Source organism: Paramisgurnus dabryanus, chromosome 17 (genome assembly GCF_030506205.2).
Source record: "Paramisgurnus dabryanus chromosome 17, PD_genome_1.1, whole genome shotgun sequence".
NCBI lineage: Eukaryota > Metazoa > Chordata > Actinopteri > Cypriniformes > Cobitidae > Paramisgurnus > Paramisgurnus dabryanus.
In genome coordinates, this window is record NC_133353.1 from 7,060,657 (window position 1) to 7,088,569 (window position 27,913).

At 38.6% G+C, this 27,913-nt stretch overlaps 1 protein-coding gene across 3 annotated transcripts; it reads left to right on the top strand.

Moving 5' to 3' along the window:
* Positions 1-2,176: 2,176 nt before the first annotated feature.
* LOC135735464 (uncharacterized) lies at positions 2,177-26,940 on the top strand. Of its 3 annotated transcripts, XM_073812461.1 has the most exons (8): positions 2,177-2,387; positions 13,628-19,426; positions 19,684-19,764; positions 19,865-19,930; positions 20,468-20,580; positions 23,802-23,894; positions 25,282-25,621; positions 25,704-26,940. In XM_073812461.1, the coding sequence occupies exon 2, from the start codon at positions 15,508-15,510 to the stop codon at positions 16,624-16,626; it is 1,119 nt and encodes a 372-aa protein (XP_073668562.1). In that variant the 5' UTR covers positions 2,177-2,387; positions 13,628-15,507; the 3' UTR covers positions 16,627-19,426; positions 19,684-19,764; positions 19,865-19,930; positions 20,468-20,580; positions 23,802-23,894; positions 25,282-25,621; positions 25,704-26,940. The 3 variants fall into 3 exon arrangements, with proteins under 3 accessions (XP_073668562.1, XP_073668561.1, XP_065109960.1); XM_073812460.1 differs by lacking the exon at positions 19,684-19,764 and having other exon boundaries at positions 25,282-26,940; XM_065253888.2 differs by lacking the exons at positions 19,684-19,764; positions 19,865-19,930 and having other exon boundaries at positions 13,628-17,111; positions 25,282-26,940.
* The last annotated feature ends 973 nt before the right edge of the window (positions 26,941-27,913 follow it).

Genomic DNA, 27,913 nt, shown 5'->3' on the forward strand with positions numbered 1-27,913 from the left:
AATCCTTTGCTTAGAATCATATTTACTAGCTTCTCAGAAAAACTGCCAAGGTGAAATAGTGGGTAGAATGTTCCCTTGTTATCATACGACCTTTGATTACTGCATATTCAAGCTACATCATCAAGTTACTATCTCTGTTTTTGGTAGAATGTAGACAATCCTATTCTTCTAGACTTAGAAAAATGTGTGATGTTGTTACCATTGTGAAGGTCTGTGAGGTTCAACCTTCGGAATGAACCGATAACCAGTGATTAAAACCTAAATAAATACAGTCCGCAGAGAGGCTCAGATCGAGAGTCAGATGAGTGTTTCCTGATGAGACATCTCAATCTGGGTTCTTCCTTCAGAGAATTATACTACCCCATTCGTGGTCTGAGTGTGTCTTATTTTTGTTAAGGTTCATAAGTATTTTAAACCTGACATTTTGGTCCTTCGAGCCAGATTCCAACACATCCAGTGATCAACAGTGGAGGAGACATGCCGAAGCCCGTCGACGGCCGAGTTCTAGGAATTCGAAGAAAGTCCTGGGTGGTGAAAATTCCTCGCCAGGCCGGCATTTAAGTCTCCTCAGCTGGTGATCTCGGGATTGACGGAATCCAAGCTAAGAAGACAACTCAGATGGAGTGAATCGGGTGAGTTTCTGATTGGTAATTTAAATTGATATTTACCATAAGAAAAGGGGACAGCTGAATTGGTTTGAGTCCAATATGGGTAACTAAGACCCTACAGTGTCGCCCAAGAACAGAATTGTGGGTTCGAGTCCCCAATATCTGTTGCACAGTTGAATTGAGTCGGTTCGAGTCCCCCTGTAGCTGAATAGGGGATCCTGAAGGATTGCCCTAAAAAGTTTACTATATTTGAGTATAAACCAAAAATTTATTCGGTGTATGCTTTGTATATTATGCAGGTTTTGTGTTTGATGTGCTGAAGCAATTGTATTATATTGTATTATATTTGTGTGTATATATATATACTGTAAATTTACCCAGTGTACTGAAACAGCGACAGGGAGAGAAACCCTGAAGGTTCAAAACAACCAATAAGTTAAATGCTGAAGTAAGCACACTGTGTAAACAAACAGAATGTGGTGTTTAGAATTCCCCGGGGAAAGAATAGTTGAAGAAATAGAAAAAAAAGGGAAGAAATTGTTGAATTTTTGTTGTTAAATTTTTGTTTTTAAAGATGAGAAATTGTAGTAGTGCTTGTGCTAAGGAGGATTTAGAAGGAGAAATAATGGCTATAATGAAACTACTCTAGGAGCAAGGCCAACCCCTCCCTTACCTGCACCCTCCCTTACTTCCCCTGCCACAAATCTTAGCCCAGAATTAGTTTCCCGTAGTTCCCATAGCAGCCTCTAATGTCCCTGTATAGCCCCTGATACCACTGCCCAAACCGGTCCTCCTCCATATCATGGTCTATAGGACCCTGCCAGAGAAGCACTTAATGCAGCGATTTTGAGCAATGTTCCCTCTAATTTTTTTCAGCACTGAGCAAATTCTTTTTTTTCTGAGCGCACATTTCAGTACTGTGAGCAATTCGCAACCACACGACCTGCTGAAAATGACCACGAGCCTGCGTTAACCATAGGAGATTCAAAGAGATGACAGTGTAGCGTGTAACGGGGTTTAGTGTATACACACGTATAATGTTCAATGTGGGCCTGTGTATAAATCCCAATACATGTAATTAACACTCTCTTTGAATTTACCAGGTACCTGGGTTTAGCAGACTGAACCGTTCAACTCAAGCCGAAAATCAGTTCTCATATACTACAGTGCAAATAAATAAATAAATAAATAAAATACTTGTAAAAGTGTAAAACTGTTTCATTTTGTTTGTAATCCAAATTCTTGATTCACTTAAATGACTCAGTTGGGTTAAATTCATGAATCAATTGATTCGCTTCAAAGGACCGTTTGTTTCTTTAAATAGTTCAGTTCAAAGTCAGTGTCCTTTGAAGAAAATCCAAGAAAATACGGAAAATGAAGTTTCAGCGAATTCACGTCCTAGTAGTTGTCCGAAACAAAAAGAAAAAAATATCCTCCTACCAGTTCTGATGAGTTCAAAGCACAGTTCTGGTTGGCTCGCCTTTTTGTATACACCTTCAGTATATACTTAATTGTCTTTACGTTCAAACGTGTTTTTTAGACAGAATGTAAAGATAGCGGCAGCCATCTTTAGAAGCTAAGCTAACAGGCTATTGCTCCGTGGAAAAGTTTGAATAACAATGGCGGGACAGATTCCTGGATACATATTTTTAGAATTGTAAACTTCATCTTATTCACTATACAGTATGCGGTTTCGGACGCAAAACTGCAAATGGATTTTATATTCTGAATGCTTGAATCAACGCGAGCTCTCTGGAGAACGTGCATTTTCACATACAGGTAGGAATTATATGATTCAGACATATTTTAATCCCTTTCTTTTATTTCAGTGATATATGGCACGACAAGTTTAATTCCCTTTTTCATCAATGTAATACATTGTAAACGTATTAGTTTCGCTCGCGTCAGTATCGCGTCCTCGCTCGCGTGATCGTTTGGCGTCGGCTCTATGACAGCTGCATGATTTAAATGATTGTGAATTGACGCGAAAAAGTGTCACTTTACCTTAAATCATGCATGTGATGCCAAGTGTATTTAAATAGTCATGACTTTCAGAAATGTATGACACATTTTAAAACACAGCTTTTGCCAGAAGACTGCGTATATGCCATTTACATGATCTTCAGGTAAGAAGATACATATATCTAAATCGTATGCTTAGCTACTGTTGAACGGGAACACGATTGATTGCATTATGCTGTCAATCACTGAGGGAAATATTTTCTTTTATCATTAATTTCACAGTCTGGGTCGACAGAGGCGCGGGCGCCGCAAAATCTTTATTTTTCAATCACTCCGCAAAGAGACTTAGATAACTCTGCTGATTTTGGACTTACAGATATGATTTATACATCATTTAAAACGTTAAAGTGTCTAGTATTTTTTCTGTCCACTCCCATTAAAAACAGAATGTTGTGCTTTTCGCAAAATTAAGAAAATAAACATAATGCGCGTTTGTTCTCTCTCTTAGTGACGTCCTTTCAGAAACACGTCAGAAAAATGAGCTGTAACTTAACGAATTGTTTTCATAGAAACAAAAGATAAATGTCTACATAATGCTTGGAATGTCTGCTTTTAAATGGTGTAAGTGAAATCGAAAACAAATATTGTACTTCGTTGTTAACTGTATTGTTTCAGTGACAACAAATAAAGATAATCAGAATATCTGGTACTGGCGTCTTTATTTAGTCCAGCACACAATGCATGTCTCCATTACAACTCTCCCTCTAGGGAATGCACGTCATCTTATATTACATTACTGCCACCTGCAGGCATCAATCAGTACTCATCACAATACTCATTACATCTTCCCTTTTTTTTTTTTTTTTTTTTTTTTTTTTTTTTTAACATTAGATTCACAATTACTAATAATTCACATCAGCTCAACTGTAAAAAATCAGCAATCAATTCATCAATATATGTAAAAACATCTACAATCAGATTTTTTTTTTTTTTTTTTTACACATTAGATTTACAATTACTAATAATTCACATCAGCCCAACTGTAAAAAATCAGCAATCAATTCATCAATATATGTAAAAAATCTACAATCAGTTCATTTTCATAAATCCATTCGAACAGGAACTTTCCGAATTCGATTAGTTCTCCGTAATAGAGGCATGTCAGTCTTTGGTACAGATAACTTGAGTTCAGGAATTTGTTCAGCAGAATTTAACATACCTGGAGATAGCATTTCATGACGTTGCAGATCAACAAGAGGCATTTCACAAGACTGCAGTTTTGCAGACAGGGTTGGCTCATCAACAAGAGGACATTTCTCTGGAGTCTTAAGCAAGCTCTGTCGATTTCTCCGCAATGTTTGTCCATCTTCTGTTTGAACCAGATATGATCTTGGATTTACCTCTTTTAAGACTGTAGCTTTCTTTCTCCATCCAGTGGGCTCCTCAATTCTAACTGTATCTCGTTCAGAAAGAGATTTCAGATGTCGAGCTCCCTTGTCATAATATTCTTTCTGCTTCTCTTTAAAATGTTGCATCTTTTTCAATGATAGACTGTTGTTTTCGGTTTTCAAGGATAACTTTGGTAGTGTGTCACGCAGTTTTCGGTTCATCAACAACTCACCAGGAGATAATCCACAACTGAGTGGAGAAGAACGGTAACTCAAGAGAGACAGATTTGCATCAGAACTGCTTGCTGCAGCTTTTTTCAAAAGTCTTTTTACAATTTGGACCCCTTTTTCTGCTTTGCCATTTGCCTTTGGATAAAGAGGGCTTGAAGTAGTATGTTTAAAGCCATACTGCTCTGCAAACAGTTGGAATTCACGACTTGTGTACTGAGGACCATTGTCACTTTGCACAATATGAGGAATTCCATGCCTTGCAAAGATGCTTTTCATGCATTGAATCACGTAATTTGATGTTGTGTGATGAAGCTGTTCAACTTCAGGATAATTGGAATAATAATCGATAACCACCAAATAATCCTTACCATTCAACTGGAAAAGATCAGTTCCTACTTTTTCCCACGGTTCAGTAGGATGAGCAGCTATCATCATAGGTTCTTTAGCCTGTTTATAATGATGATTTAAACAGACATCACACTGACTGAGGTATTTCTCAATGTGCACATTAATTCCAGGCCAAAAAACAGCTTGTCTAGCTCTTCGCTTGCATTTTTCAATACCAAGATGTCCTTCGTGAATTCGACGAAGCATGTCTTGACGCATTGATACTGGAATGACAATTCTGTTTTTTCTCAACAGCATGCCCTCAACCACACTCAATTCTGCCCTTAAAGGAAAGTACTGTGGACACTTGCCTTTGATCCATCCATGTTGAAGGTATGCAATAACCCTCTGTAGTTCGGTATCCTTTGCGGTTTCCTCTGCGATAAGCTTTAGCATCTCATCTGAAACTGGTAAAGCTGAATACACCATACTCACATGTCTCTCAATTTCGTCCATTTTGCTGGTCTCCGAAGCTACTGGTGCTCGAGACAGTGCATCAGCCACAATGATATACTTTCCAGGTGTATAAACTAGATTCAGATCATATCTTTGTAATTTCATAATCATGCGTTGAATTCGAGGTGACATATCATTTAAGTTCTTTTGAATGATAGAGATTAATGGTTTATGATCCGTCTCTACTGTAAAAGTAGGTAATCCATATACATATCCATGAAACTTTTCACAGCCAAATACTAAACCCAAGGTCTCCTTCTCTATTTGTGAATATCGTCTTTCAGTCTCTGTCATAGATCGAGAAGCATAGGCCACAGGTCTCCAGGAATCCTCAAAGGCCTGAAGAAGCACCGCTCCCAATCCATCCTGAGAGGCGTCTGTGGAGATCTTAGTTGGTCTTGTGTGATCAAAAAAAACAAGAACAGGTTCAGTAGTAAGAGTCTCCTTTAACTGCTTCCATTCTTGATCATGTACTGAAGTCCAGACAAACTCCTGATCATTTTGTAACAACTTTCTCATATGGGTAGTTTTGGCTGAAAGATTTGGCAGAAATTTTCCCAGGAAGTTCACCATTCCCAAAGCACGCAGAATTCCCTTCTTATCAGTAGGTGGAGGCATATCAAGGAGGGCTTGCACTTTTGCTGGATGTGGCTCCACACCTTTTGCAGATAACTTGTCACCTAAGAACGTGATCTCTGTGACTCCAAATTGACACTTTTTCTGATTGAGCTTCAAATCATGTGCTCGAATTCTTTCCATAACTTTTACTAGTCGCTGATTATGTTGTTGAAGGGTGGACCCCCACACCACAATATCATCAATGTATACTCGAACACCCTCTAGACCTTCAATAAGGGTTTCCATGGCTCGATGAAAAATCTCTGGAGCTGATTTGATGCCAAAAGGAAGACGGAGAAAACAATATCTTCCAAAGGGAGTATTAAATGTACAATACTGGCTACTCTCAGAATCCAACCGGATCTGCCAGAATCCTTGAGAGGCATCTAATTTGCTAAAAAACTGAGCTCCTGACATGTCACTAATTATCTCTTCACGGGTGGGTATCTGGTAATGTTCTCGTTTGATGTTATCATTTAGGTCTTTAGGATCTAAACACACTCTTAAATCACCATTGGGCTTCTTCACACAAGTTATAGAATTTACCCAATCTGTAGGTTGTTCAATCCGTTGGATAACTCCCAGTTGAGTCATGCGATCCAATTCCTGTTTCAAAGCTTCACGAAGAGGGGCAGGAACCCGCCGAGGAGCATGAATGACTGGAGAAGCATCATCTTTCAACTGTATTTTATAGGTAAATGGTAATGTACCTTGACCTTCAAAAACATCAGAAAATTGTTTGACTATATCCATTACATTGTCACAGACTACGGTTTTCTTGTTGACCTGATATACTCTTTTAACCAAATGAAGGTCTTCACACGCTTTATCCCCTAGAAGAGATTCATGACCATTGGGAACGACAACAAACATCAAACTTTTCATCTTTCCTTTTACTTGTATTTTTAATCTGCATACTCCTCTCGTTTCAATTGGTTGTCCATTATAGGCTTTGAGGGGAACTGTACGTTTTTTGATTAGAGGTTTTTCTTTCAATGCTTTCACATCTCTGATGTTAATTAGATTAACTTTTGCACCAGTATCTAATTTAAAGGGTACTACGGTCCCATTAGCCACAAGAGGAACAATCCACATTGAAGACTTGACTGAATCATCACTTGATACACACGGTTCAGCATCCTGATTTACTTTCTCTTCAGAAACAATGTTCACATAAAATGAGTCACTTAAATCACTGTCATATGCCTCCTCCACTAAATGCACTTTATTTTCCCTCTTCACATCTTTGGAAAAACACATTTTTGCAAAATGGTTAGGGCCATTGCACTTGGAACATTTTTTTCCGAAAGCTGGGCACTGTCTGAACTTATGTTTGGTCCCACAGCGCTTGCATGAGAATGTTTCATTATCAGTATCTCTGAAACCTCTTGTGTTACCTCTTCTCTTATCTCTGAATGAAATGGCGTCAACTTCTACACTCTGAAAGGACATAGCGGCTGCATTAGTGCCATCAAACTGCTTCACTTGCTGTCTCGCTACTTCACTGGACTGACACAATTTGACAGCATAATCCAAGGTGAGTTCTGATTCTCGTAATAATCTTTCTCTCAGTTTCTTATCATAAATACCAAAAACAATTTGGTCACGAATCATTGAATCTCTCAGTTCATTAAAGTTACAAGTCTTTGCCTTTATCTTGAGATCAGTCAGAAAGTAATCAAAAGCCTCTCCTTCATGTTGCACACGTGTTCTAAATACATATCGTTCATATGTCTCGTTCTTTCTTGACAAACAATGAGCATCAAATTTTTCCAGTACCTTATCCAATTTCTTCTTGTCTGCCTCTTCATCAAAATTAAAGGTGTTATAGACTTCCACGGCATCAGCTCCAGCAATGGTTAGTAACAGGGCAACCTTCCTTTCATCCACAGCCGCTTTTTGTCCGATAGCAACAATATACAACTCGAACTGCTGTTTGAAAGTTCTCCAATTTGCATCAACATTACCACACAACTTCAACGATTCTGGTGGTTTAATGGAATCCATTGGGATTTTTTTACCCCACTCCTGGTACCATGTATTGTTTCAGTGACAACAAATAAAGATAATCAGAATATCTGGTACTGGCGTCTTTATTTAGTCCAGCACACAATGCATGTCTCCATTACAACTCTCCCTCTAGGGAATGCACGTCATCTTATATTACATTACTGCCACCTGCAGGCATCAATCAGTACTCATCACAATACTCATTACATTAACTGTATTAAAAGAGGGAGATGTACCGTCTCTCATGTTACTGCATTATTTATAAAGAGCCACGCCCCGCTCCATTGAAGAGAAGAACAGAGATCATCCATATTCATTAGTCAACGCCACAGTCAATGGAGACTCTGTCTCTGCAGCCATTCAGTGTTGAGTTTTAATCCGAGTGCTGAAAACATCACATCTACTTGTTTACTCGGGACTGTAACTACAGTTATCTCCAGACGCGAATGTTTTCTCTGTGCTTGCTCAATACAGCAAAGGCTCAAATATTATGCGAGTCATCGTTCTCACAAAAGAATGCAATTTAAACGAGTAAGTTAATCGGCCATCGCTCACAGCCCAGCACCTGCACCACTGCATGCGTATCGCGCTGACAAACATACACGTGATTTTACTGCTCTGATGAAATCTAAAAGTATAATTTCTCTTATTAGAAGCTAGCCTAATGTTTGCCAGTTATTAAGATGGCGGTTGTAGTTTAAATAAAGGGTTGTGAAATAATAAGCTTTGACAAAAAACTGCATAAAACAATTTTATGTTCCATATTATAAACTTTTGGTTATGTGTACTTAAGTGAGTAGATATGGCTCTTATTTACACCTTTAAATGTAGAATAAAGCTTACTCGGGTATCTTACAATGCACTTATGTTGTTATGCAGTTTTAAAATACAAAATACAAACATGTCTGGATGTAGATAAAGCCTACTTGGTCATATTACAATGCACAAGTTTTGTTGTATGCAGTTTGAAAATACATGTTTGTAGAAAAAGTATATTGTACAATGCACTTATTTTGTTGTTATGCAGTTTCAAAATACAACATGAGTATGTTTAAATGTATATGTCGTCATCATCACTGATATATCTCTGGCCCTCATGACAAACAAATTGAATAGCCCTGTCGTAGATGCTCAACACACAATCATATTCATAAATAGTAAAGAAATGAAACGATATTAGGCTATCAGTGCTGCTGTCGCTCTTTCCTATCGCTTATTTTAAAAATGAGCTTATGATCAATAAAATGCAGCTTATATCTGCTGCTTTTTGTGACGTGAACTCTGGCCTACATTAAAGGTGCAGTGTGTAATTTTTAGAAGGATCTCTTGACAGAAATGCAAAATAATATACAAAACTATATTATCAGGGGTGTATAAAGACCTTTCATATGGCTCTTATATGGCCGTTATGTTTTTATTACTTTAGAATGAGATGTTTTTATCTACATACACAGAGGGTCCCCTTACATGGAAGTCGGCATTTTGTGCCACCATGTTTCTACAGTCTTAATGGACAAAATCATGACATGTTTGTCCTGTGGTGGCTACCGTAGCTTCTCTATGCATTTCAAAAGCGAGGGGTGAGCTGTGAACTGAGCTTTTGGTTGCAATTTGGAACCTCACCACTAGATGCCGCTAAAATTTACACACTGCACCTTTAAGTCTCATGTTTTTAAGATTATCTTAAGTACTAAAGGATTTTTGGTATATTATGTACAAAATTAGTGTGTGAAAATATGGCACTTCAAAGGGATTGTTCACTCAAAAATTAAAATTATTTAAATTACAATTCTAAAAAAAATGTAATAAGAAAACACTGAGGGCTTGACATTAACTTTTTGAGGAACTTGTCCTTCGGACAAGTAAATTTGTGTTTCACTTGTCCATGCACAAAAGTCACTTGTCCGGGTAAAGTTTTATAATATAATGTATTTTTTGTGTTTTGATAATCAGTGGCAGAGCAAGGGATTTTTCATAGAGGAGTCGGACAACTAATTTTTTCTTACACTTGTCCTACAAAAAATCCACTTGTCCCGGACAAGCGGACAAGTCTTAATGTCGAACCCTGAACATGTGCAGCACAGCCGTTATAGTTGGTTCTAGGCTAGCTAGCTATCCCTGTATTTACATAAAATGGTCTGTGCTAAGCCCCGGATGTCCTTAAATGCTGGAAGCACCCCTGGTTACAAGCCTGTATACATTTCTGTGTGTGTGTGTGTGTGTGTGTGTCAGGAATGCTTTCACGTATTGAAACCAAACTTTGTACATGAACTTGGGACTCCAATGCGAGGATGCACAAGATAAAAAACATTCTAAAATTTAACATTTCACAAATCACGTTAGTGACCGCACCAGAGCAAGCACACTTTTGCGGTTCCTCCGGAAGTGCATTTTCTAGTTATTATTTTTCCCGGGTAGATTTTTTTGGCCAGCTCTAGCGACCAGACCGTTTGACACAGAGACACCGTTCAAACTTTAAAATGTTCGGGCAGTACCGGTGTAAGTTGCTTGAGAAGATGAAGTCACAGATCCATGTCGTTCGGCCACCATATTGGATAGAACACAAAACCTTTAAAAAGTTTCACAGGTCACAAATTTTGTCCAAACTTCAAGAAATTCCACGTACACGATCCTTGGACCAAGCCTCACAAAAGTTACTAGAAGGATTTTTGATTTTCGGAAGCATTTGCCCAAAACAGGTCAAAATATACCTATGGCGTAGTCCCCAAACAGGAAGTAGTTCATATCTCAGATTGTCTGTAACATATCTTTATAATTTTTTTTTATATGAACTCGGAACTCCAATGTGAGTATGGCCAAGATAAAAAAAACATTGCAGTAACATGTCTATATTATGTTATTTTCACTTTAAAATGTCCAATAAAATCCTATATAAAAATAAAAATGTCATTAGCTTTTACCACTAGAGGGCAGCCCAAGCGTGTTTAATTGCCTTGCCTTCACACGTGACTAGACCGAAACTAAGTGTGTGCCTATTGAAAACTATATATACTGAGGATTATTTGATACTAAATCCGATGGAATTTTAATATTTCTCATATACGTTTGTGTACAAAACTGCAAATAGATGTTATATTCTGAAGGCGTGAATCAACGCGAGCTCTCTGGAGAACGTGCAGTACAGGTAGGTATGTTTCAGGGATTCAGACGTAAAACCCTTTCTTTTATTTCAGTAATATATAACATGACAAGTTTAATTCCGTTTTTCATCAATGTAATACATTGTAAACGTATTAGTTTGTAAAGACGTCAGTTTCGCGTCCTCGCGTAGCAGTGATCGTTTGGCATCGGCTCTATAACAGCTGCATGGTTTAAATGATTGTGAATTGACGCGAAAAAGTGTCACTTTACCTTAAATCATGCATGTTATGCCAAGTGTATTTAAACAGTCATGACTTTGAGAAATTTATGACACATTAAAACACAGCTTGCCACAGCTAGAAGACTGCGTATATTTACATAATCTTCAGATAAGAAAGTTATATATCTAAATCGTTTGCTTAACTAACGGGAACACGATCGATTGCATTATGCTGTCAATCATTATGCTGTCAATCACTCAGCGAAGCATTGATTTCACATGGAAAGCAAGAGGACAGGGTCGCAATCTTGATGCACGTGCATATGTTGCATGAGATGCAGAGCGCGAGTCACCCCTTCACGTGTATTCGCGCTTTGGTCTGCCCGCGTCAAGATGCGAAGACTGACAGTGGCGAGTTAGGAGAACACGGACTCTATGGCTGTTTTAACTTTATTTATTGTATTTCCAGCTTACAACAACTCCTCTTCCGACAGTTGTTGTCTGATATGTCGGCTCAATGATCACAATGACATTAGATGTCTTAATAAAGGAAACGATTTTTGTGAACTAGATAAAAGATCCTGGCGTTTCTCCGAAGTTCAAAGCAGACAAAGGCTCAAATATTATGCGAGTCATCGTTCTCACACAAGAATGCAATTTAAACGTGTAAGTTAATCGCCTATCGCTCACAGTCCAGCACCTGCACCACTGCATGCGTATCGCGCTGACAAACATACACGTGATTTTACTGCCCTCTAAAAGTATAATTTCTCTTATTAGAAGCCAGCCTAATGTTTGCTAGTCATTAAGATGGCGGTTGTAGTTTAAATAGAGGTCGTGAAATAATTAGCATTGACAAAAAACTGCATAAAACAATGTTATATTCCATATTATAAACTTTTGGTTATGTGTACTTAAGTGAGTAAATAAGTTAAATTCTCAATGAGTGTGATATGGCTCTTATTTACCCCTTTAAATGTAGAATAAAGCTTACTCGGGTATCTTACAATGCACTTATGTTGTTATGCAGTTTTAAAATACAAAATACGAACATGTCTGGATGTAGATAAAGCCTACTTGGTCATATTACAATGCACAAGTTTTGTTGTATGCAGTTTGAAAATACATGTTTGTAGAAAAAGTATATTGTACAATGCACTGATTTTGTTGTTATGCAGTTTCAAAATACAACATGAGTATGTTTAAATGTATATGTAGTCATCATCACTGATATATCTCTGGCCCTCATGACAAACTAATTGAATAGCCTTGTCGTAGACGCTCAACACACGATCATATTCATAAATAGTAAAGAAATGCAATGATATTAGGCTATCAGTGCTGCTGTCACTCTTTCCTATCGCTTATTTAAAAAATGAGCTTATGATCAATAAAATGCAGCTTATATCTGCTGCTTTGGTGACGTGAACTCTGGCCTACATTAAAGGTGCAGTGTGTAATTTTTAGAAGGATCTCTTGACAGAAATGCAAAATAATATACAAAACTATATTATCAGGGGTGTATAAACACCTTTCATAATTAACCGTTATGTTTTTATTACTTTAGAATGAGACGTTTTTTATCAACATACACAGAGGGTCCCCTTACACAGAAGTCGCCATTTTGTGCCATCATGTTTCTACAGAAGCTCTTAATGGACAAACTTTTTTTATTACGTTGTCTCCAATCATGACATGTTTGTCTGGTGGTTGCTACTGTAGCTTCTCTATGCATTTCAAAAGCAAGGGGTGAGCTGTGAACTGAGCTTTTGGTTGCAATTTGGAACCTCACCATTAGATGCCGCTAAAATTTACACACTGCACCTTTCATATGTCCGCTTAAAATCACATACAACAAGCAACCATAAACGTAGCTTAGACACTCCTTTTTCATCAACGCGAGGAAAAATATCCCAGGGGCTGTTACACTTGGTATTAAGATGCGTTTTCATCGATCGGATCACAAGTGGACGAGAGAGACACATCACGTTTACACCTGGTATTTAAATCCGTCTCTTTTTGTCCATTTTTGACCGCTTCTCTTCAGATTACTGAGGGTATAGTCTGTGGACGAGTCCCTCTCCTGTCATTTAATCATAAGCGGGAGTAATGACGGGTTTCAATGGACACGAACTAATGTTATGTCAGAGTCAAATGCTTATGTTTTAAGTAAACATGTTACATGTCAGTGTATATAAGAGCTTTCTCTGATATTGATGCTTTCATGTATAGAAACTAGGGATGCTCCGATCGATCGGCCACCGATCGTAATCGTCCGATAACGTCATTAAATGACGCGATCGGCACTCGCTAAAATTGCCGATCTCATGAGCCGATCTTTTTGTTTACTTTTGTCATGGCGTTCCTGATGCGGCTGCAATAAGAGACCATTTTACACAGTGCAAGCATTTTGTAACCCGTTGCTCATGTGTGACGTGCAGATCTGGATTTCTCTCTCTGCCTTTACAGAGATATGCGTATTTTCTATGAGGACGCGCTCCGGTCCTCAGCGCGATGCGTCTTCACATCCCTATCAAACAGCGTATACAGCACATATCGATCGTGGACAATTGCATCCTCATGCTGAAAGTTTATTTGCATTTGTTTTAAAGTTTTGAAGGTTTAAACTTCCATTTTCCTCACAGCTGCTCTTGTTTGCGGACACCCGCCGCACGCATACACAGAAGTCATCAGTGCATGTGAAAGGAGTGACCTCTCTCACGTCTTAAAGCTACAGTATCCTAATTCATCTCTCAATAAAATTACTCTCTGTTCATTCATTAGTGAAGAACTGTTGTACTTCATACGAATGCGTGTATATTTAATTCATACAGTAAAGAAAAGACTGTCAAGTGTTTTATTTTAATTACTTTTAACAGACATAAACCTTTTTAAAGGCACATTTCTCTTTGGAAGAAGAAATATTTGTTGTGCTTATTTATTTGATTCTCTATTAAAACAATAATATACCTAATTTATAGTTAGTTTCATTTCTACAAATAGTGCAAACTCTGCTAGATTATAGATAAAAGATTCCCATTCCACTTCCATTCTGTGATCGGCACTGATTTTGAGCCATTGACTTTGTCATGTCTCAACAGCGGGGATGGTTATGGTTAAGTTAATAGAAGAGCATTTCATTGCCTATGGATTCTATATTTACTTAAAAAATGTTTGTAGGGCATGTACCATTTGCATAAAACATATCCAGCTACATTACTTGGTTTGTCTGATGCAATTCCAAACAGCCATGACTGTGACTGTGTAGATATTATACAAACATTAAGTGTTGATGAATACTTAGACAATCTGCCATTTAAAAATTCCAATTTGATTGTTACAATGATGTTTATCTTTTGACCAGGCAGCTACGGTTGCCAGCCGCATGAACGGCAGAAAAACTCTTACTGCTCCAATGTGTCATCTATGGTGACAAACTACTCACAGCTCACAGACATAGCTGATTTTCAAATTCAATGCTCCAGAAAGGAGAAATGAGAATGGATTGAAAATAATAATTTTAACACCGATTCGTAACTCCAAAAGCCTTTTCCTTATTTGGTCACACAGATACACAGTGTCGGACGCTTAGGCGTTTTTCAAATGTGTTCACATTTGAATGCAAATGGGAGAGGGGGTTTTAGGAATCATGCAAACGAAATTGTTTGCAGATGCGTAATTTCGTTTTCTGAATTGCAGTGTGACCATAACTTTTCATCGAAATACAAGGGTTTTAACTATAGATTCTTTCATTTGGTGTAAAGTTTTTCCCCACAAAGAAAAGCTTTGCTTCCTTTATGGCTAATATGACAACATAACATTGTTCCGGGATTAGAGTCATGAGTAGATCTTTGTCTTTTAGTGATGAGGGGGCCACCTCATGATGAAGATATGGGGTGGGGGGCAAATGCTTAACTTTTGATGTTTTGGTCGCCTAATGGTTTCTATAGTTTCTATGGGAGTCAAAACTAGTTATTTTCTAGCAATAGTCAAAACAAGATACTTCCTAACAAATCTGTTTAAACAAAGTTGTTTTTTTGGCTATGGAGCTCTTTTGTTTTCTTTTCTTTTGTTTTGTTTTTATGTTTTCGCAGAAGTATATGACGGCGGCCTTCAAGAAATTTGTTGGAAAATTCAGGCCAATGGTCATTCTCATTTATTACACTGAAGGGAAGCAGCTGTGAAACCAGGTGATTACGTTTTCATCAAAGTCATCAAACGAAAAACCTGGTCCAGCCCGAAGTTGGACGGTCCCTATCAGGTCCTCATTACTACACCTACAGCAGTGAAGATTGCAGAAAGACCTTTGTGGATACATCTCAGCCACATCAAGAGACTGAAAGCTCTGGAAAGCTCACCCCTGGATGCGGACTAGTGGGGAAGACTAGGCTACAAAGGGGGGCAGCCTTTTTAGTAGGCTGTGTATCGTTTAGAGATACTCAGATTAGCTGGCCATCTCAAACCTAGTGAAGAAACCAACTGATCCCTTTTCCGCCGTTTTAGGAGCCTACAGAGCAGAAGAAAAATGGCTGACAGTTTGAAGATGCTCATGGTAATCCTGGCAATCGTGCTGGTGCGTGAGGTAGACCCTGGTGGGACGAAGAGAAACAACAAAAGAATGAGGAGAAATGGAGAGGAATGGAGTAGTCAAGAAAGAGGAATGGATCAACAGAATGGAAACTACCAGAACACCTACGAGATCAACATGTGGTATCGTTATGAGAAGTACGTCGCACGGAGTGGAAACCACACAAACTGCTACGTTTGTTCAAAGATGCCCAAGTCAGGAACGAATCCGCATGTGGAACCAGAACCGATATTGAATACCAACAATTTGTTTCCTGAGTGTTTGACATCTGCATATACACCAGTACTTCTGAATGCCACTTTAAAGTATCGCCTGCCACTTCCAGTGGATTTAAACACACTGACTTTTAAGAACCTTAAGAACCTGCCAGAAGATGTAAGTGTTAGAATGTATGGTCCTATTCATGTTTCACCAAGAACAAAGTTAATCTGTTTTGAAAATAATCTAACATTGGGTGTTGTCAATGGCTACATTGGAAGAGTTCCGGAGCAGAACTGTCACATCATGCACACCCCTTGTACAACGAACCACAAAGGAGATTTCAACGAGTCTGAGGCTAGAAAAGGAAGCACATGTACTGAATATTTCACTGCACCCGACACCATGGGGACTAATCCCCAAACCAACTTCGTCTGGCTATGTGGACTGACCATATACCATTATCTACCGGTCGGGTGGACAGGAAGATGTGCCCCGGTACGGCCTACAGACCATTCATTTGTCATTACTGCTACAGAGGTACATCGTGGTAAAAGAGACATTTTCACAAAACATGATTCCATATGGGGAACGGATGTCCCCAATGACCACAAGCTATGGACCAACGGACAGAAAGTGAGCCTCGCCTTGTTCCCTTGGCTGGGGACTGGAAAGCTCATGCTAAGGATGGAGACTTTTGATTACAGGTTTGAACAGTTTGTTAATTCTACTCAAGCTGCATTGAAAGGCATTCGTGAGGAACTGACAGCCCTACGTATGATGGAACTTCAAGACCGTATTGTCAGGCTCAAAAACAGAAGAGATCCCAATGCAGTAAACAGAAAATGTTTTATTTAAACAATAATGACAGCAAACAGACAATGGCACGTCTGGGCATAAAGCCACACCAGGGCAGACGGCTGAGACGGGGAACACACACAAACACCGGAGAGGGAAACCACACACATTCGGGCTCCGGCCAGACAGCGAACGGTGGGAGAGAATTTAGGAACCCCGATACGGGACAGGATGCGTAGACCGCTCCCGTGAGCGCCGCGTCACGAGAGCCAAAGGGACAAGGGAAAATCCTGCGGCGGTCAGAGGGAGAGAGAGAGCGTTAGTGATGCTGACGAGAGAAGCTGGACAACTCCAGTGATTAAGGACCTCTCCAGTGGACAGCGACAATGCCGCGATGAGTCTCCGCAGTAAAGTGATAGACCAGTCTATAAATCCAACAGAGGTTGAAGACAGTCCGTAACAGGCAGCAGAGAAACAGTCCAGAGAGCCGTCGAGTAATCAGAGTCCACAGGAAAACTCTCGGGTAGCAGTGAGCTCAGACTGGGGTAGGAAAAATAAATCCACAAACTAGAATCAGACACAAAACACGACTAGAAACTAGCGTAGCTAGAAATGGCGAGAACATACACCATGACAGACGAGTATATAGACAAACTTTGACAAACGAACTTGCCAAGACACACAAGACACACAGAGATTAAATACACAGACCAGACGAGAGGATAACAAGCAACAGGTGAGGAAGACGAGAGGAGGTAATCACACTGAACAGGAACACCTGTGAGAGAAGCACACGTGAACCTGAAAAACACATACAAAAGACAACCACAGTACCAACAAGACAAAACCATAAATATATTTATATATATATATATAAAAAAATATATTAAGTTAAAGGGCGTTTGCAGGTAAAATTTTTCAACGAATTTGTGCAATTTGCTTGTTGATAATAAACATTTAAACTGTTATCCATTGTATTTTATGTTGTTGGGTATCACAAAACCCGAAAAAGTATGAAAAAGTACAGCAATTTGCAATGATTCTCCTTTCCCTCACAACGCACTGTATGACGTCACGCTGGGGAGAGAATTGACCAAAGCCGCCTTGAGAGCATTGAGAATGACTATAGAAAGACGAGTAAAGTACAGTTCTGATAGCGCAGATTATAGATAGATAGATAGATAGATAGATAGACAGACAGACAGACAGACAGACAGACAGACAGATAGATAGATAGATAGACAGACAGATGGATAGGCTAGTATAGAGAGATAGGCAGACAGCCAGATAGCATAAGGTTAGCATATCTTCATGTAGAAAGTAAACAAACAATTAACATACTCGTGCATGCTGGCTTGAGGGGGTCCATGATCCTGCCTGAAATGGGTGTAACTTTATGCGATCTTCAGCACAAACGGTTTTGGCAGCATGTCTCTAATCCTGGAAGGTGAGTGAAGCACGTCACGTCTGTTCGCGGGGACCAGCGACCCAAACGCACTCACTTTCTTACAGCCAGTAGCGGAATGGCAATCGAGAGAGTCGGGACTTTCCCGGGCCGATCTGATAATAGTTATACATTTCGAGTTATATTAGCAACACCGTCTGGCGGCGTGATGTGCGCCGGTTCCCGCAGCCCGCTGGTCAAACTGTGCAGGCAGCCTCTCTGCTCAATAAAGTATATAAAAGTGCTTAACCTGTTCGGCAGGTCCAAACATGTACAGGATTTATAAAAATACGGTGATCAATGAGCGGTTCCTCCTCAAATGGCATAGTCTGTCGTGATGTAAAAAGCCGCCGAACGCCTGTTTATTACAGTATGTATGCGGTCGGATCCAAGTATGCTGCAGCTGCTGACTGCTGCTGCATAAAATGATCGTGTGATTCGTTATAATCGCATAAACAATATAACAAAGCATCCTTTTATTTCACAAAACAATATATTTGAGATATTATTTGATAGACTAGTAAGTGTGGATTAAGGATGTTTAAAAATCTCTAGCCTGGTGGTCAGGACATGAATGGATCAAATCAGCAGATTTGCGAAGTTTTATTTATCTCCACATATATCATAAATAATAATTAGCAAGGTAACTTTGCAGTATAACACATTATATATTTCCTACGATGTATATATGATTTCCAAATTATATACGTAAGTATTAAACAGCAATAAATGTCTCATCTATCTCTATGGCTCTGGCTGAGTCTTTCTCCACTTCTCCCCAACGTGACGTCATCGCAGAATTGCGTAAAAAAAACGTTAATACCAAAAACGTAAAAAAAGTGGTCTTTAAGACCATTTTTGAGACATTTTAAAAATTATACACATATCTTGAGTGATTTATGTACCCATTAATCGACAGTGGTGGTTAACCTGCAACATACACTTTAAGTTGACAAAATGTTTTTTTAAGTGTTACCAATTGAAGTAATTTGTTTCTGCTGATCCAACTTTTACGTTTTACAGTGTAATGTTCCGACTACAGTACATTCCTTCATTCCTGCATTTGGCTATTTTAAATAGAAGTTGATTTAAAGATTTATTAGGGGCTAAAAGTTCAGAACAGGTTGTCTATGCTTGTTTGAAGACCACACTGCAGTGTTTTATTTTGTTTTATGCCCCACATTCACAGTAACATGAACAATTTATAATATTGTTTATGTTTAGAATAATTGGTAAAAAGTTTGACGGATAAAATGGTTCTTACCATTCTCTATATAAGCCCCTCTGTCTGTTAACTTTTGTTCGAGCCTGTCTAGATCTTTTATCAGTCTAGAAAGATGTTGGAGAAAAGACACCATCCTCTTCTATACTCTCCATCTGTAATTGGGCTAACAACCTGCCAACCAGTAAAGGCAGGTGACTCCACGATTTGTCTCGTCTACAGCTGCAATATCAAAAAATAAATGAATTGAGGCTTTTTATATACATTTAGTATTTTTTATTAAAATTCATATTGAGCATATGTGTACATTGATTTAAAACCGTACTCAAGACTGTAGATTTACTGTGAAGTTTTCAATGTTGGACGGACCATCAGACCTGCATCTGCCTCGGACATGTTGATGTTTAGCTAATGACAATTTTAAATACATTTATTTATTGGTTTTTTTTAGGTAACTTACTCTCCATTCGACCTTGCAGGTCACACCATGGTCAAGAGTAAAAATGAGTGCTCTATGGATTGAACAGAAAAGGTAGTATTACACAGTGTTATGTTGTATTTAAATGCCATGAACAATGCGTTTGTTTTCTTCCTAATTATGTCAACAAATGCTCTTTTACCTTGAATATTAGGTGGATTCACGCTTTAACCATCTGTATGATGATCTGCACCCACTGGAGCTGTAAATGGTTGAGCAGGTAAGTTTCACAAGTAAACAAACTCAAATCCTATTCAGACCATTCATGATTCCAGCAATAACCAAGTTTTCTCGTCACAATAAGACTGCATTTTAAAAATAAGTCTTTTAAAAGAAGGTCCAGATTCTATTGGGGTAGGGGCGTGTTTGTTTAGGTGATTTCAAATATCAACATTGGCTTTCAAACATTGTGCACTCCGCCTTTAAGCCAGGGTCACTGCCAATTTAGGCATGTTTTAATTATGACACTTAAACAATTGGATATGTACTTCCATAAAAGGTTTTGCAATCATGGAAACATAAGTGAATCGCAGACAGCATTCTTCTTTTACGAATGTAAAATGGCTGAAGTAGTGATGTCACTAGCTAGATTAATTTTCATTTGACCTCCCCCACAGAAAGACACAGCACATCATTTTGTTGGCTCCGCCCACTGGTGTTTAGTCTAAAGTAGTAGTTGTTGACAATCTTAAAGTTGTAATAAATCAAAATGTTTGTGTTTAACACTGATTTATGTTGTTTTTCTGTTTAATATTAGTGTGTCCTGGTAAACGTGTTCTCGGAAACATGCAGATTACAGTATCTACAGAGCCGACCTTGAGGCTATTTTTTGCATGACAACCACTGATGGATCTGTTTACCTAAAAACAGGTAATGTATAAACATTGCAAATATAATGAATTCACAAGTATATAATTTCACAAATATTAAATATTATTTACAATTATTATTAATGATGTACATGTTAAATTACATATTATACATGTTAAGTTGTTCTTTTGTATTGAAGGATATGCATGGTAGATCAATTATATTATCTTTCTCACTATATATAAGCAGCATGCTATATAAATGTTCCACTTAAAGGTGTAGCGGAGGATTTTCTCGAATTTTAGAAAAGAAACTTCAATTCAGTTAAATTCAATTTTATTTATATAGCGCTTTTCACAAGTGTTAATTGTTGCAAAGCAGCTTTACATGAGTGGATGTAAAGGAGAACACAGAAAATCACTAGATAATATAAGCAGTAGAATATAGCGGCTAAGGTTAAACCGTACAAGCAATTAATAATGTTACATATACAGTAAAGTGCTAAGTTAAGCCAAAGTTGGCTGACTCTCCCTGGGACGAAAAACCCCCTAGGGAAAAAAACCCGGTGGGAAAAACTCCTAGAAGGACAAAAACCCTTTGGAGAAATTAATATATGTATAGATAGATAGATAGATAGATAGATAGATAGATAGATAGATAGATAGATAGATAGATAGATAGATAGATAGATAGATAGATAGATAGATAGATAGATAGATACGGTAGGGATAGGAAGCGGGTAAGCGGATTAAACTGGTTCAGCCGGTGGTCGTTGGTCGCGCATCGGCTAGGCATCACGTTGAAGGACAGCCAGTAGATTAGTGGTGCGATGACCTTCACAGCAACAGGAACTGGGTCTGTTTGTCTCATTGTCCTCGGGGTCGAGGACGAGACAGGGAGACAAAAACAGAGTTCTATTAGCGTAGGGGCCATTCGCATGTATAATGTGTATGATGTGTCAAACATTAGATTAGATTTAAATTGATCGACTGTGTCTGATACTCGAACATTATTTGGTAAATCATTGCAGAGCTTAGGGGCCAAGTAGGAAAAGGATCTACCACCTTTAGACACTTTTGATATTCAGTGACCCGAATTTTGTGAGCGCAGTTTACGTGGTGGATTGTATTCTGATAGTAGTTCTTTAATAGCCATTTAAGGCTTTGTAGGTGGTTAGTAATATTTTAAATTGTATGCGATATTTAAGTGGTAGCCAATGTAAAGATGCCAGAATTGGACTAATGTGGTCATACTTTTTAGATCGAGTAAGCACTCTTACGGCGGCGTTTTGAACCAGCTGTAGCTTGTTTACCTGATTTGAATGGCATCCCCCGAGTAACGAGTTACAATAGTCTATTCTAGAGGTCATAAAAGCGTGGATAAGCTTTTTTGCATCTGAAAAAAAAAATGCAATTGCGCAACACTCCAGATTGACAACTAGGAGGACCAATATTCTTGATGATCCATCCGGACAAAGAAAATTCTCTGCAATACCTTTAATGTTTAATGCTCTTTGATCCTCTAACCTTGATTGTTTGGGTGGTGTTCATACAAAGCAACTTATTGCTCATCTGCTTGAGAGAAAGTTACTGCTGGGATTCTCCTGCTAAGGTTGTCTAAAGGTTGTCTTAATTCTAAAAAGAAATTAAGTCATTTATCTGAATATGAAAGGCTTAAGTCATAGCAAGTTTTGAATGAATGACTTCACAATCTGTTTTAATAATGTTTATTTACAATGTATTTTATTCCACTTACCTGAATCGTGCAGAATTCTGGCTTGATGTTTAGTCCACCGGTTGTCTTCTCCAACCTCTGAGTGAAGCCACCACGAGTGGTCGTGTTAACCAATTTTTTTATCTTAGTGCACAGTGAGTGTGTCTACATAGTCTAAACGCTTAATAAACTGATAACGTGTAAGGTCATTTAAATGCGTAAAACGGTTTTCTTTTATAGGGTAAAGCCCATAAATGGCAAAAACTGATTGGCACAGGTAGTTTTTTGCTCTTAACCCAGATTTTAACATGGCATGTAAGCGTCTTTTTTGCCGTTTCGTATGTGCGCATGTCTCCACCTGTGATAGATAAACTTCACAAATGAAAGTAAATTAAAACGCTTGAAACATGTTAATGTAATAAGCGGATGTTTATAATATCATAATAAGATAATTGTCCTCTTATTATGTGCATGTAAACATACTCGTTAGCCTCTTTCACACAGTAATTCTGGTAAATTACCATGAATTTACCAGAATGAATTTACCAGTAAATACAAAAATGTGCTGTTCACACATGCAGTGAGGTTCCGTCTTTTTACCAGTAAGACATCATTCACACATCAGTATCAAAATACCGGTAAACTCGGAGAGAAAGCAGAAGTTACCTGTGGCGCGCGGCCGGCGAGCTCCGTCCGTGTCGTATTTGTAAACGGCGGGTTATGACTTAATATCCACGGTCCGTATTTTGTTGTTTTCACATCTGTGGCAAACGGTCGCGAAGTTGCTCGTGACCAAACAACATTGCGTTAGGCGGCGTCAAACGGAACCTGCGCGTTTGCACATTAGGCGTCACAGATGGTGTGCTAAGGACGTCAGCAATTTGGCAATTAGATGGTAAGCTGTTTTAAACAACTTTGGTGAAGAAATGTGGATGTTAACTTCAGGTGTGCTCGACTTTTAAGCAACATGTGTGTGGAAACGTCCGTAAACAGTCTGGGGGAAACCGCGTCACCTGTATAAAAAACTTTCTGATTGGCCCGCCCGATCTGTCAGCGCGGTCTGACGTCATCTAAATGCCGGTAATGCTATATTTTTCGTTCACACACAGCGCTTACCGGCAAATTACCGTTAATCTTACAACCTGTCTTACTGGTAAATTGGGAGCACTGATTTACCGGAAAGGTTCTGTTCACACATGACATGTTAACTGCAATTTACCAGTAAATTACCAGTAAAGACTGTATGTGTGAAAGGGACTAATGTCTTTGTTTATCCTTTGTCTCAAGTCACACTGAGTGTGAGAAGTCATTTGTCCAGTGCTGTCGTGAAATCTAATGATAACTGCAACTCCTTCAGTCTAACATGATGGTTGAATTACACACAGATAAACACCCACTTTATAGACCACAAGATTTGACTTCAGGCAGATTAAGATAGTTTATTGAGTTTAGTTGTAATTGTTTGGCTGTTGGCTCATATTATAATTGATTTTGACAATTTTCTTATAGCCCTAGTTTAATGCAACCTCTGTTGTAAAGCCAATTTTAAACTGATCTTCTTCATTCAGTCACTAGCCCACCACAATCCATGTTTACCAGCTGTGAAAGTGCAGGTCAAAAATCTTCCTTCACCTGTGGGCCTCTTCCCACATGTAGATAAGGTAATTAATTATTTGGTCACTGTCACTGGTGCAAAATAACTGCCCTAGAGCACATGAAGAATAGCCAAAACTGTGGTATTGCGCTAGCCCTAAACAATTTGAGAATCTTGATGTTTCATGACATGGTACAACCGCGTAGTGGGCATGGGCCGGTATAAGATTCTGGCAGTATGATTACCTTTAGCAAAAATACCATGGTTTCACAGTGTTGCGGTATTGACATTGCTACACTAAATTTTTTTCTTTTTAAATGGCAAGTAAAAATAAAGCCTTTACATTATATTATATATAATATTTTCATAATGTATATTACATGTAAACATCAAATCAATCACATGATGTAATGATTTAATGATTTACCTTGGAGACGGGATCACAGACCATTTTAGTGGTTTTGTAACCTTGACTGTTTAATAGGGGTGTCACGATTCTCCAAATCCTCGATTCGATTACATTTTCGATTCTAAGGTCACGATTCGATCCGGTTCTCGATTTTTACATATTTTTTTGAAGACAAAAATGATATGCCATTATTTATTATTATTATTATAGTTTAACATTAACATGCACATTGCACAACTCGCATGGGGGTTTGTGGGCTTCACTTAACGCGAGAGCTTGTAGAGAGAGGATTCCTTCTTGCACGCACATGGACTTAATGCACATGGACTTAATGCGCGTGTCTTGGACTCATAGCATCTGAAATAAATCCAGCATCATAAGCAGCTGCGCTTCTCTCTGTCTTACGTTCACGTGCACGCGCTCGCGCATCTGTCCGAAGTCTAAACATAAACTAAAGTAGTAATCCTTATGTATTTGTTCAGTTTTATGCGTTTCATGCGAGCTGAGGCAAACTATCCCTTTTGTTTCAAATATAATCCGCTGCATCTTTGTGCCTCTCTCACTCTCGCGCACGTGCAGAGAGCTGCGCTCTGTCCAAAGGCAGATCACTAGGTAGTAATCCTGTTTATGATATGCATTTCAAGGAGTTGTAGCATCCCTCGTGTTTAAAATATGATCGCGTTCCGCTGGACAGATGTTTTTAAAGGCATCTCTGAGAGTTTTTTTCCCTCTCTTGGCAAGCCGACCGGACGTGACATGGGGGCGTGGCAGCATCGACGATCCCATTTTTTAATTCGAAGTTCGAAGCTGTGACTTAATTTCGATCGTGACACCCTTACTGTTTAAAACCTTGGTATACCTTAAAACCGGTAACCAGCCCATGCCTACCGCGTATAGTATCTATTATTTAGGTGGTTGGCAGGTCTGTTTACATGTTATGGCATTGGTAATAATTTATTGTTTATAGTCCGATATTGATTGTGAGAATTATTTCAATTTCCTTAAAAATGTTCTAACATCTTTTTCCTTTCTTTACTTAATACAGCACTTCAGGAGAAACCAGCCTGTGATCTGCTAAGATGCACAGATTCAACTCTGGCCCATTGTCATCCCAACACCTCATCTGGCATCAGTTTCGTTTAGTGTCGGTCTATTGCAAAAGTTCTTATAAACTTTAAATGAGACTTTGTGTTAAGCAGGGGTTTCCAAACCTTTCATTCCACAACATATTAAGCCCATGATACACAGCAGGATTTTTGCAATCCTATAAGACCTTATCACACTGTGTGACAAGGATTGTTTAAACTTCAGCAGTAGACTGTCGATGAATGCGCTAGTGGACATCCGTGATCATCAGCATGCGCTATAGTGGTAAACAAATACAGGTACGCAGGTCGTAGAAGCAAACACGTTGTTGATGTGCGTTGATCATGCTGAACTTCTTACACTGTCATAAAACTATCGTAGGTGTCTTTGGTCCCAGGACTGGGAAAACAGACGTCTTTAAACCTCCCACACTGTACGAGATAGGACCACCAATTAAGAGCCACGATCACAGAAATCTGCACGATTGTTTCAGGAATGGTAATCTTTCATCTGGGACGGCCAAAAATCGTGCCGTGTATTACAGGCTTTTGACAGGTGTAATCTTATAGTATATCAAAACCATTGCTAATAATTAATTGGACAAAGCATCACTACAATGCAACACTCACTATCTTACTGTCTTCACCCACAGTTTAAAAACCCTGAGTATGAGAAAGAGTATGTTGTATTGTAATTAAAGTCACATCTAAGTGTTATGGAGCAGTTTGTCATTATATTCACAGTATTACATGGTTCTTTCAGCAGTTACTACGTTACAGTGCTCTTAAAGTGTCCTGGTCAGCTTTGGGTCTTGTGAAGTAATGTAATGAGAATGGGATCAATAGCTTTGCAGTATTTTTGTTACACTGTGGCTGTAATTGTATTAATACATAGGTTAAACATTTTATTCAAGTTTGGTAAACAAGCTAGTCAATATAATTCATGCTGTGATGCTGGATTAAACCTGGTCAAATGAATGTGTATTGTGTTTTCACTTTTTTTATGAGGTTTCTTCATCTATATAAACATTCTCAATATCACCTTTGGTTTGCTCAGAGTTTGTTCAGATGGTTTTTAAAACTAAATGTTGTGAAAATGCAAGATGTGTTAGACAATTTCAATGAATGGCGTGGGGTCAAAAACTATCAAAAGTTTCAACCTTAGATACTGTGATATAGGCCTAACTGATGACAAACACACTTAATGTGAGTCACACCCAGTAATTATAATAAACAGAAGCAGTGGGCAGAGCGGACTTTTAACCACATTTTGGATAACAACTTGGAAATGAGCCGCAATATGGATAACATCAAAGAGATGCTCACGGATTTGAAAAAAGCTGATGGACCCCAAGACCAATAATTCCAATCTTATCTGCTTTCGGACCCCCTTATCCAGCACTGGCCCCGGCCAAGGCCGCTGCTGGAAGAACTCCCTCGGAAGAGCATTTTAGATTTGAGAAAGAATCCAGCTGCACTTTGCTACACCGAACAATAAGTTATTTGTTGCAGGCCGAGACCAATAAGAAGAGTGTACGTCATCTCAGATAAGAAGAGTTTAATCTTACTGCATAAAAATGTCAGATGTTGGGACGGCAGATAATATTTGGGGTGTTGTATTGGCTCGAGCAAATAAAGTATTTTTTGTTTGGCACCTGCTATGGTTCTGAGTTTTTATTATGGAGATTCAAGACTTTTTGCCACTACACTATCAAGTAAAATACAAAATAATGGATACATTTTAGCACTACACTATCTAGGCTACTTAACAGAAATAACTGCAACATTAAAAAAAATTACCGCAAAGCGCGCATGCGTCAACATCCAGGAGGGACTCGGATGATCGCAGCAGCCACCATTTCCATTTGGCGCTGTGGCAGAACCGCGATCTGTAAGGTAAGCTTTTTATTAACTTGTTGATATCATCATTAATGAAAAAGTTAAGTTGTTTAACGGTAAAATCTACCAGAAGATTAGTCATTTGCACGCTTCTCTGTCTCTGTGACGGATTGACAGTTTAAATTGGTTGTCAAGTTAGCATTAAAAAGCAAAATATATTGTCCAGTTCTTGCACCTGCGAATACGAGTAAAAATCACTGATCTATATAAATGACTGGATTGCGCATAGAACGCTTGACGTAACTGCGTGAGGTGAAGCCAGCACAGAGTTCGAGCCGCCATCTTGGTATACCCAACCGGCAGAGAGCGTCATTGACTTCCATTCAAACTCATGATCAAAATTTACCCCCTTTACAGCGTATCAGTTACATAAGGTTAATTTTTAGGATATGTGTACGTTAATTATTTGTTAATTCTGCTGTTATTTGCAATGTTTATGTTTTAATCGGGCAGGATAATGGATTTATAAAAAACCGTTAAGGTGAGTGTGTCTGTTGCATTTGTTAATGACACGGGTATAAATAAAGTTTTGTTTGACATCCAGCTACACTGTGACGGTCGGCGTTATTTCTCTAAATAAGTTTAGGTAACTTGTAAGTTTAGATAACATAATTACAAAACTAGCAAATTATTGCATGCACATACGGTACAAAGCATGATTATTTATTTAGATTTCAGAATGAGCACGTTTAT

Bases quoted from the DNA above. Each gene is read 5' to 3' on its own strand.
- LOC135735464 (XM_073812461.1), top strand. From the start codon at position 15,508: ATGGCTGACAGTTTGAAGATGCTCATGGTAATCCTGGCAATCGTGCTG.